Raw genomic sequence first — 12,608 nt, 5'->3', positions numbered from 1 at the left:
TACATATGCGTACACATACATAAATATACACATACAAACCCGGTGATTTTTTTTTTTTTTTTTCTCCCTTGTCTGCACACATATTAATGATTGATACCATGATGGTAGAAACCAAAAGTATATATATGTGCATTATTACTATATTTAATATATATATACATATATATACGCATACATATGCGTACACATACATAAATATACACATACAAACCCAGTGATTTTAAAAAAAAAAAAATTTTTGGGGGGGGGGGGGGGGGTGACGACATCCACTGCCAATCCAGGAAGCAGGAACACACGGAAACACACGTCAAGCACTGGAAATCTGCAACAAAAAACCACAAACAAAGCACGAAACCGGCACGGAGCCAACCAAAACAATAACAGCAATCGACCTAAATCTTGAGATCTGATTGCAGTCTGAGCTAAGCTAGCGCTACCGCTACCTAAACCCAAAAACTAGAGAGCCAGCATGCAGGTGAACAAGCCAGTGTGTATGTCTATGTGTGTGTGTGTGTGTGTATATATATGATCGTGTGTGTGTGTGTGTGTGTGTGTGTGTGTATATGCGTGTGACTAAGTGACTGTGTGTGTGTGTGTGTGTGTGTGTGTGTGTGTGTGTGTGTGTGTGTGTGTGTGTGCGTGTGTAATAAACCAAACAAAGTTCCACCTGAAGTGTATCTATAGTGGGGGAGGAGGGGGAGCAACCCCGCCACCCGTGAGACCAGAGGCCGACACGGAAGAGCCCGGAACCCAGGCCACCGGCAACTCCACAGAGGGGAGAAGTAGGAGGGAGGCAACCCACCGCCTGCGAGGCCCTCCCCCCGGAGACCGGAGACGGGCCCGGAGAGAGGGAACCCCCCAACAAGGCGACACCCGCGCAGGCCCGACAACGGAGGGCCCCAGACCCAGGCATCCCATTCATTCATCCACTCACCTATCCGATATCTATACTAATAATAATATGATATACTATACATAATAATAATACAAATAATAATAATAATAATAACCATCTTTGTATAATATAATAATGATAAATTATTCAGTTTTGATGTCCTGCCAATGGAGGCCCGAATCCTCCATGGCAGGACCCTTCCATACCGCATTCTCACCGACACAGACACACAATCACGCACCGTTTCCCCGTCCCCGGGGGGGTCCAGCACCGCCAGGAGGCGCCCCAGGCTGCACGGCGAGCCCCGCCAGGCCCGGGTATCCCGACCCACCTATCCCAGGCCGGTGAGGGAACGCGGGTGATGTGGGACCCCCTCCCGCCCCTGGTGTTGAGTGCATGTGATTAAGTGCAAGCGATCGTTTTATCATCTAATGCAGGGGTCGGCAACCCGCGGCTCTAGAGCCGCATGCGGCTCTTTAGCGCCGCCCTAGTGGCTCCTGGAGCTTTTTCAAAAATGTTTGACCTTTTTTTTTCTCTTTTTTTCTCTTTTTTTCCTTTTTTTCTCTTTTATGTCTTTCTTTTCTGTTTTCTTCTTCCTTTTTCCTTTTTTAATCACGACATTTTGACTTTTTTCTCGACATTGTGACTTTTTTCTCAAATTTTTTTAACTTTTTTCTCGACATTTCGACTTTTTTCTCAACATTTCGCCTTTCACCATTTGCCTTCATTCTAAGGCTTATACAAGACTTCATTTTTTTGTGGCTCCAGACATATTTGTTTTTTGTGTATTTGGTCCAATATGGCTCTTTCTACATTTTGGGTTGCTGACCCCTGTTCTAATGCATTTGCCTCCAGTCACATTTGAAAGTAAGTACCGCCTCTTTTAACCCCGTGTTTTTCTTTTAAGAATATAGTCAATGAATATTTGCCTGGGTCAGTATTAGGCGACTGCAACCTCAGCTGAACAATAACGTTTAACTATTTTCCCCAATGCTATTAGTTAACAAAAAAAAAGGTGTGGGTAATACTAAGTATCCCCATGAATCAGTAACTTCTACAACCAGCTCTAGCTTCAATAACATGAATTAGTTGTTTTCAGTGTGACTTTATCTCCTAATGCAGTGGTTCTCAAACTTTTTTACTCATTCCCCACTTTGAACAAGTGGGGATTTTCAAGCCCCACTTGCCCCCGTCGCCCCAACAAAAATCTTGACGAATTACTTCAAGTTATTTGAAATGTATTGAAATTACTAGCACCAAGTATATCAGTCATATTTGATACTGAAACAACAAATAAACAACAAATAACACAAAGTTCAAAAAGAGAATATAAAAGTGCAGCTGTGTCATCATAACTTTATTTGCAAAAACATAAACAAGAGAACTTTCCCTGCATTGGTGGCTGCAGTGTTGCCTGGTTGGCACTGCACATCCTTTCAAAACGGGGTTGCAGGCTGGAAACTGCCACTCTCAAATCCTGCTCAATGTTGAGCTGGGATCTGTACTTGGTTTTTAGAGAAGCAGCAGCTGAAAAGCTTCTCGCAGAGATATGGAGTGGCAAAGGGAAGAAGGATGTTTAAAGCTTTCTGTCCGATGAGGGGATATACTGTATATGGGCTCAAATTAATGCCAAGTATTTTGTATCTGTAAATAAACTTTGTACTTGTATAAATATTTTGTGCGTGTGCAAAAAATATTTGTACTTGCAAAAAATATTTTGAGCGTGTGAAAAAAATATTTGTACTTGTAGAAATATTTTGTGCGTGTGCAAAAAATATTTGTACTTGCAAAACATATTTGTGCTTCTAGATACAAAGCTACAAACCTTTTTTACAAAGCTACAAACTTTTTTTTTTACAAAAGCTACAAACTTTTTTTCAAAAGCTACAAACTTTTTTTTACAACTACGAGTTATGGCACTGTTTTGACGTGCCAAAACTAAGAGCCAATCAGCGATCTAGAAGTACAAATATGTTTTGCAAGTGCAAATATTTTTTTCACACGCACAAAATATTTCTACAAGTACAAATATTTTTTTCACACGCACAAAATATTTCTACAAGTACAAAGTTTATTTACAGATACAAAATACTTATGGCATTAATTTGAGCCCATAGATATACTGCTGCAAATATCGGCCTGCTGCAATTAACAGTCGGACGTCAATCATTGTTTTTGCACTTTAGTTCCAGGGTACATTTTTCTCCGGTCTCCTAATGCTTTTTAATAATTTTAGCTATCAATTATTACTATGTTGTGTGTGTTTTGTTTAGAGTGAATTATCTTTATTGTCAATAGCATTTATAGTAAGATAGGCATGAAATTGAAAATGTCCTCCCGTTTGTCGCACCCCACCTGTCATGTCTTCCTTCCCCACCAGAGAAGCACTGTCCTAATGTGATGGAGGAATATTTGCCCCACTCCATTTTATTTGTGCATTCTGGATATTTTGACATTTGGGTGGTTTTATCAGCCATTCTGTTGTTGTTTTGCTGATGTTCTTCGGATCATCGTCCTGTTTAATGACCTGGTTCAGACCAAGCTGTAGCTGCAGATTATTTGCCTCTTGAAGGCTGGTTATACAGAGTGCTGAAGTAGCTGCGGGTTTATTCATGTCCTGCGTGTGACTGCAAAATAATCTCCAGATCATCACCCCTCCACCGATGTCCTTGACACTAGGTACGCGTTGCTTCTGCTGCATTTATTTAAGTGTGCATACATCATTCACACATTTGGATTCTGACTAATGTATGCGGCGGTCCGCCCAGGTGCTGCGACTGCACATCACCCTCCCATCATCACCCTCCCATCACCACCACCCCACCGCTGGGCTTAACAGTGGGAATGGGACCTTTCTGCTGAAACGCTGTTTTATGCTGGATCATAATATTGGCATGAAGCCCAAACAGCTCCACTTTAGTCTCATCTTCCAGAAGTTTGGGTTTGTTTGTTTGGATGCAGTACTGGAGTTGAGGGGGGATGAGGGGGGATGGCATCTCCCCTGAAATAAAAACGGTCCAAATCATCCCCCCTGTAAAACTGCCATCCCTCCTTTCCATCCCTTATGTCATTTCATCAATGAATGTGGTTTTACTGCTATTTCAACATTTAGAGTCATCACCAGAAAAATAACACCAGAAAAATAACTTATTTGACAATTTTCACCTGTTTCAAGTAGATTTTCACTTGAAATAAGTAGAAAATCTGCCAGTGGGACAAGATTTATCTTCCTATTACAAGCATAAAAATGTTGTTCCACTGGCAGATTTTTCTACTTATTTCAAGTGAAAATCTACTTGAAACAGGTGAAAATTGTTGTTTTTTCCAGTGAGAGTCTTGTTTTAAGTGTAATGAGATTTTTTACTAAAATTAGATATTTTAACTAGAAATAAGACAAATATTCTTGTTAAGATTTAGAGTTTTTGCAGTGATCCATGTTACTTATCCTGTGAAGGACAGAGTCATATTGATAAGTTCAGAAAAGTGTTTTTTATTGTTGTGTTTTGATGTATTTGATGTAAGCCCAGTGGATATTTAAAGCTTACAGAAGGCTGCATTTAACTGCTGCTATGTCATTCCTGCAGTATTTCTGCAGGTGTTTTGGTCAGTGCTATTATTTGTAATATATTATATTATTTGTAATCAGCACAAATTATCTGTCCCCATATGATAAAATCCACCATCCCCCCTGATTTCTTTTTACAACTCGAGTACTGTTGTATGTATATTTGAGAAACTCAGTCCTGTTTCCATGTCGTTCTTAGATAAGAGCTTTTCCTCCTGGCAACCCTTCAAAATAATGTTACATCTTTTACTTGTATGGTCATGGATTTTAACATTTAACATTGGAACCAGCAGGAAATCTGCATTATCCTCTCTGATTGATGTACAGCAACAACTGCTTATCTAAGAATATTGCTTATATATTTTTCTTTTGGCATTGCATGAATGCTCCAGACCAGGAGTCGGGAACCCAAAATGTTGAAAGAGCCATATTGGACAAAAAACACGAAAAACAAATATGTCTGGAGCCGCAAAAAATGAAAAGTCTTGTCTAAGCCTTAGAATGAAGGCAAATGGCGAAAGGCGAAATGTCGAGTAAAAAGTCGAAATGTCGAGAAAAAAGTCGAAATGTCGAGAGAAAAAAGTCGAAATGTCGAGAAAAAAGTTGAAATGTCGAGATTAATGTTGAAGTACAATCTCGAGAAAAAAGTCGAAATGTCGAGAAAAAAGTCGAAATGTTGAGAAAAAAGTCGAAATATCGAGAAAAAAGTCGAAATGTCAAGATTAATGTTGAAGTACAATCTCGAGAAAAAAGTCGAAATGTCGACAAAAAACACGAAATGTCGAGAAAACAGTCGAAATGTTGAGAAAAAAGTCAAAATATCGAGAAAAAAGTCGAAATGTTGAGGAAAAAGTCAAAATATCGAGAGAAAAAAGTCGAAATGTCGAGAAAAAAGTCGAAATGTCGAGAAAAAAGTCGAAATGTCAAGATTAAAAAAGGAAAAAGGAAGAAAAAAAAGAAGAAAAAAAGATCAAACATTTTTGAAAAAGCTCCAGGAGCCACTAGGGCGGCGCTAAAGAGCCGCGGGTTGCCGACCCCTGCTCCAGACCAACAAACTGCAAAAACAATTGCTTTTATAGAGGTCTTGAAACCTGCTGAGGACCAATTTACGAAGAGCTGGTGATTATCAGCATCTGGCTGCAACTTAACCCCCTAAATCCTATTGAAGCATCAATGGGGTACTTAGTACTGCCCAAGTGGTTTGTATTCTTTTTTGTTGAATACATAATGGCATGGTTTATCTGATGGACTAAAGCTGCACATGCAGTATAAATATTACATAAATGTGCACTATTCAGTGAAAGCCCTGCGTGCAGCTTCTCTTTTGGGATGGAGTTGAGTGGAAAGTGATGGAGGGTTTCAGGTTAGATTTGCACAACTCACACCTTCGTTTCCCAGCAGCAGCCCTGTAAAAGATCCTCTCTATTCTGCCATTTGGTACCAGCAGCCAGACCAGACCAGGGATGCTGCAGTACTTGCAGACTAGAGAGGGCTGATTCACTGTTGGGTTTTTGAATGACTTCCTGATGCATTATTTCGGAACCATTAAATGATTGCAATGCAGCCTGCTCCAATCTGCAAATGAGCAACGTAAATCCCGCCCCGCTGCTGAAGCTGTCGGAGGGCTGCAGGCTGATAAGTGCACGGATGCAGCCGTGCAGCTTCCACTGGGGATTCTGATAGGGTTTGAAGAGGAGACTGACGGATGATTTATGGTTCCGCGTTAAACCGACGGCGTAGGGTACGCGGCGACGCACGTCATCAACTGGAATGTATCCTTTCTTTCTTTCTCTCTCTTTAGGCTCATTTCTTTCTTTCTTTCTTTCTTTCTTTCTTTCTTTCTTTCTTTCTTTCTTTCTTTCTTTCTTTCTTTCTTTCTTTCTTTCTTTCTTTCTTTCTTTCTTTCTTTCTTTCTTTCTTTCTTTCTTTCTTTCTTTCTTTCTTTCTTTCTTTCTGGCTCATTTCTTTCTGGCTAATTTCTTTCTTTCTTTCTCTCTCTCTCTTTAGGTTCATTTCTTTCTTTCTTCCTTCCTTTTAGGCTCATTTCTTTCTTTCTTTCTTTCTTTCTTTCTTTTAGGATCATTTCCTTCCTTCCTTCCTTCCTTCCTTCCTTCCTTCCTTCCTTCCTTCCTTCCTTCCTTCCTTCCTTCCTTCCTTCCTTCCTTCCTTCCTTCCTTCCTTCCTTCCTTCCTTCCTTCCTTCCTTCCTTCCTTCCTTCCTTCCTTCCTTCACGTACGTTGTGCGTGGATTTAACACCGTGAGATGACACCGTACGGTGTGCGTCGCCGCGTAACCCTACGCCGTCGACTTAACGCGGAACCGCCGCCTGCGTTCCCCAGCAGCGCACACACTCACACACACTCTCTCCCTCACACACACACTCTCACACACACTCAGCCCTCAGCACCGGTGATGCATCCCCGCGGCAAGGACACGGACAGCTCCTCCTCGGAGTCGGCTGGACTTTAGGATGGTGCAGAAACCTCTCAACGGCGGGGTCTTCCCAACTCAGGCCGGGGAGAAGAAGCACCGGGTGGGCTTCGTGGGCTTGGACCCCGGGGCCCCCGATGGGGCCCCCGACGGGCCGGGGGCCCCCGACTCCAGCAGGGACGGGGCGCTGCTCATCGCGGCTCCAGAGAGCAGTAAGCGGGGCAGCATCCTCAGCAGACCCCGCTCCAGCATCTCCGGCAGACCCGGCAGACCCAGACCCAACAAGAAAAACGCCAGCTATCGGAAACTGCAGAATTTCCTGTACAACGCGCTGGAGAGACCGCGGGGATGGGCGTTCATCTACCACGCTTATGTGTAAGTGCTTTCCAGGACCAGGGGGCTTAAATGCATGTTGAATCTTATCATTAACGCCTTTTTTTTTTCCTTTACCTGATGATTTTCCACGACGTGCGCTTGATTGTATTGATTTTTTTTTTTTTTTTTTTTTTTTTTTTTATGTTTTGAGGTTTTTTTGTCCATTTTGTGTTTTTTTTCTTTATTAAAGGAAAAGAATAATTACTACAAATTACAAATAACAATAATAGCGAATCACATCAGCTTACAAAGCAAGATATTATGAATATTAAATGTTATAATACAAGATCTCATTCAAGTATTTTACATTTTTTCCATTTTATATATGTTTTGTTCCTTTTTTTTTTCCTCATTTTCTTTTTTTTTTTGCTCAACTTGCTTGTATTGATGTTGAAATGGCGCATTAGAGCTGCTGATCATAAAGGATAAAGGAGGGGTATCGCAGCTTCAGAACTCCGCCAGAACTCATATGCATGCAGTCTGGATCTTTGTGCATGGCATTTTCATGCACAGCTGTTTCATTTCCGACACGTGCTTGAATTTGAATCCACACATTTTTTTTTTCTTTTTTCGGAGCGGACCGTGTTGCAGGGGTTGCAGGGGGTTTCAGCACCGGCGTGTGGACAGCTCAGGGCCGGGTCGGTACTCGCACTGATCGACCTGACGGTGCAGTCTCTCTCCATCTGCGCACTCCTGCACACTCCTCCTGCACACTCACTCCAGCACACAAGCTGCACGCAGTCTGGGAAAGGCTGGACATGCAAGATGGGAGAATATCCGACATCCTGCAGAAAACCGGCCGCTCTAATGCTCTGTTGTAGCTGGGGAAGGATGGATCTTTGTGAGTTTGGTCGTGGAGGTTTGGGATTTTTCAACAGTTAATTTTAAGGCATGATGCCGGTAATATTTTGGAGAAAAGAATAACTTTTATTAAAGCCACTGTATGTAGACATATCTTTTTTCTGACCACCAGAGGGCAAATATCTCAGTCGTAACGGCTTTAGCCGTACATTTTGAAAAAAAAGATAAGATTCTTTATGTGTCATGGAGCCAGAATCTCAACAAAACGATATTTGATTCCAGTACAGCCCAAAACAAATGACAACATGGGACATGGTAGGCTCTCCAGGTCTGTTAGCCATCCCATTCAGTCATTTCCAAACCCATGAGGCAACAGGGAAAACAAGAGTCACTGATGATTGCAGAATTGCTATAACACCTTGTAAGCCTTTCCAATTGTGTCCAGAGGCAGTTTCTTTTGCATATTTTCATACTGTCCCCTAAAAAAATCAATCAAAGTTGAATCCAACAGATCCAGATTAAGTCTTTGTATCAAAGAGGAAAATAATTAAGAGTCTGGTATAGGCTGGGCATGCAAGATGGGAGAATCTCCAACATCCTGCAGAAAACCGGCCGCTCTAATGCTCTGTTGTAGCTGGGGAAGGATGGATCTTTGTGAGTTTGGTCGTGGAGGTTTGGGATTTTTCAACAGTTAATTCTAAAGCATGATGCCGGTAATCTTTTGGAGAAAAGAATAACTTTTATTAAAGCCACTGTATGTAGACATATCTTTTTTCTGACCACAAGGGGGCATATAACTCAGTCCTAACGGCTTTAGCCGTACATTTTGAAAAAAGAGATACGATTCTTTATTTGTCATGGAGCCAGCATTCCAACAAAACGATATATGATTCCAGTACAGCCCAAAACAAATGACAACATGGGACATGGGTAGACGGGTGCATTGGGTTGCGTCATGGTAGGCGCTCCAGGGGCCTCATTTATAAAGCTCCCTTGTGCACAAAACAGGGCTTGAAAGATGCGCAAGCCACCTTCTACGCAAAGGTTGGGATTTAAAAAGAAAAAACTAACCGAAAAATCTGCGTATCCCTACGGCAACCCTGACCCTCCCGTAGGAACTTACTTGAGATATGGGGAACTGGCGACGCAGGCGGTGAGGTGGTGAAATGAAGCCAGATTCATGTCATACTCTTATTAAGGTCAAAGCATGAGCATGAGTTTGAAAAGTGGGGGGGGCATGTCCCCCCTGTTCCCAGTGGAAATTGTGCCCTTGTGCCTCACAGCGTTTTATTTTCACTCGCTTTATTTTATACTATTTATATAGTATTTATACTTTTACTGTGACCACCAAATAATGTCGTTTTCCTGTCCTCCACCTCATCCACAACATCTCTATCTCAGTCTCTGTGAAATTCAGTGGCACGGTGGCTCGACACGTCTCATTCATCCTGACGCCCAAACAGGCTGCAGGAAGCCGCTGCGCATGTTCAGCAGGGTCATTCATATGCAAATACTACTTTGCATTGCCCATTTATGGTAAAAAGTGGGCGTGTAGAGGGCGGGATATGACCCGAATTCAGCTGCGCAACCTTCCAGCTGGACTGTGATTTATAAAGCGAACATTGCATGCAGGTGTGCGTGCACGCGGTTTTATGAATCCGGATTTTTTTTTGCGCCCGCCATTTTCGGCTTTTGGGTTTACGTGCACTTTTAGTATGAATCCTACACACTCTTTTATAAATGAGGCCCCAGGTCTGTTAGCCCTCCCATTCAAAGTTATTTCCAAACCCATGAGGCAACAGGGCAAACCAGAGCCCCTGATGGCTCTTGTTTCTTCTGCATATTTTCATACTATCCCCTTAAAAATCAAAGTTGAATCCAATAGATCCAGATTAAGTCTTCATATCAAAGAGGAAAATAATTAAGATTGGCGGCCATGCTGTGTTAACGCGACGTGTTGTTGATGCATAGAGTAGCTCTGAAGCCGACATGACCTTTTTTCCAGAAGTTGAAACAGTTTCCTGAGGTCTTAATTAACTCACTGCTGCACAGTTTGATGACAGTTCCACAGAGATGGTACACAAGCTCTTTTTTAAACCATGCCTTCACTGCTCTGGTCATAGCAGCTAACTTTTTAAGGCGGCGGAGTCTGCCTTTCAACTCCACCCCCTCTTTTGAAATTTGCTTTAAACCTTTGTGCTCCACTTTCCGATGTACGTAGAGCAAATGCAGTCCAGTATGAAGTGGAAGCTGAGTAATTCTACTCTGATCTCGGTCTGTGATGTCACAGCATGTGGCAAATCGGATTGGCTACCTGACTACGTGTTTTTCAGACTTAAAGGGGACCTATTATGGCATCTAATGCCTATTTTAAACAGGCCTTGAATGTCTTAAAAACAAGCTTTTGATAGTTTTTGCTAAATAAATTAGAAATTCAGCCTCTAAACCATGTCTTTATCTTCCCATTCTCTAACCTCATTATCTATGCGGGATCCTGAGTGGGCGGGGCTATGATAATGAGGCTCTGTGCTGATTGGCTGCTGAATGACGCGATACACCGCTACGAAAAAATGGCGGAAGCTCCGGCCGGCGGAGTTAGTTGTGGGCGTGGTTTCACGCATCGGAGGCCAAACTATGTAAATCACTCTGTCGTTACGTAACGACAGGAGCAGAATCTTATTGGCTCGTAGATCCACATCACACTGGACGGCTCATCCGGGCGGCTGAACAGACACTGCAGAATCTGGTTTCTTTCCTCCTTCTCTGAGTTGGCAGGCTGAGGGGAGACCACTTTATATATGTTAAAGACAGAGAAAACCTGGTTTTCATAATAGGTCCCCTTTAAGACCCCTCAAATAAAATGATAGGGTTTTTGAGTTGGCAGTGACTTTAAATCTTCAAGTAAAGACTCTCAAGTAGGCCTGGGCGATAAACTGAAAATTTACCTTTACCAACATTCACTGCGACTACGTCAATTTGTAATCACGTGACTCCACCCATCCAGTCTGAACAATGGATGTATTATAGAACTGGATGGTACATCGAAAATGGCCGCCCATTCATTTCAATGCATTTTGCTCACTCAGCGCATACGCTGAAAAAGTTCCTGACTTCCGGGTTTACTTCCGCGTTATTGGGCCCATAGAGCATGCGCAGTTGAGTCACCTCCCATGATGCTCTGGGGCCTCCCATCATGCCCCGGGGCAATGACGCGAATATTAATATAATATGTATTAATATAATATATGAATTAATATATATTATTACATGTATAGTATTACATATATTATTAATGTATTAATATAATATAATTACATAATATATATTAATATAAACATCCATGGAATGCACGGACACGGCTGTGACGTCAGCCGTGACGTCACGCCCAGAAAGAGACTTTTCTTTGACTTTTCTGGCCGTTATACAACATTTTTGACGGATATAAAGTCCATGACTTAAAAATATAGAATACAAAGATTAGTAATTGTCGGTGATTACAGCTGGAGGTTTTAGAGGCTTCTCTTTTACTATTGCGGTCTATGGGAAAAAAGCTTTCTGGGCCCCATGGGATTTTTTGTTGCAGTACCGCGGCTGGCCACTGGAAAAAATCTGCGTGCCTTCTGAGTGCGAGATTCGGGGAAATGGCTTAAAATGGCTGATGGTTCAAACGAAGAAGCGGCTGACGTAACAGGGCTGTCTAGTGTGAGACTCTCTCACGCCACACATGGCATTTCTTATGCTGAGAAATTAACTTCAGCATAAGAAAATTAACTTCAGTGCACAGTAACTCCAACAACCCATCTTACAAACGAGTCACTGCACGCTACTGGGCGCTGAGCTCTCAACTCAGGGCAGATGTCTGGAGTCACCGAACAATCAGCCAATCTGAAAATAGATTTTTTTTGTTGCTGGCTAAGGGTTATCGTACATTTACCATTATCGAAGTAAAACTGCCCAATTTATCGTGATATTGATTTGAGCCCACCCCTACTCTCAAGCATAGAAAAGTCGTGTGATGCAGAAATTTAGACATGCGTTTTTTGAAATATGGGCGGTAAAAAATAAGCCTACTTTGATGGTCAGGACATGGATAAGAGAAGCTAAGATTCCTTTGTAGATCTTCCCTGCCTCATATTTGCCCGAAGCGGATGTTAGTAATGCAGAAATCATTGCAAAGTTTGCATAAGCTGCCTCAAACTTGCATGCAAAGTCATGCAAGTTTTCATGTCAGTTTTCAGTCCTGAGATGTAAACTGTTGTAGTTTTGTGTTAAATATTAGCTCTACGCTCAGCTGACAAATGGATGCCATAAACTGTGTTTTAAAGCATCCTGCAGTCATGCAAGGCCCCTTCCAGTTCAGCGATGCTGCATGTTTGGTAGTGAGGAGGTGAAATGGCCATAGTGTTAAGAAATTCACGGTGTGCAGCAAACCGACCCCCCCTGAGACGGCTGAAGTAAGCTCATGCTTTAATGTGAAGCATACACACACACACACACACACACACACACACACACACACACACACACACACACACACACACA

General features: G+C 42.2%; 1 protein-coding gene across 1 annotated transcript in view; it reads left to right on the top strand.

The window, feature by feature from the left end:
- Positions 1–6,930: 6,930 nt before the first annotated feature.
- Positions 6,931–12,608, top strand: part of LOC133456591 (potassium voltage-gated channel subfamily KQT member 2-like) — a 73,469-nt gene continuing 67,791 nt past the window's right edge. Inside the window, exon 1 of the mRNA XM_061735086.1 lies at positions 6,931–7,265. Coding sequence (XP_061591070.1) covers positions 6,931–7,265 — 335 coding nt within the window. The remainder of the gene's footprint in view (positions 7,266–12,608) is intronic.

The sequence above is a fragment of the Cololabis saira genome, chromosome 12 (genome assembly GCF_033807715.1).
Source record: "Cololabis saira isolate AMF1-May2022 chromosome 12, fColSai1.1, whole genome shotgun sequence".
NCBI classification, from domain to species: Eukaryota; Metazoa; Chordata; class Actinopteri; order Beloniformes; family Belonidae; genus Cololabis; species Cololabis saira.
The sequence above is the reverse complement of the archived record's forward strand: the minus strand, read 5'-3'. Positions and strand labels throughout refer to the sequence as shown.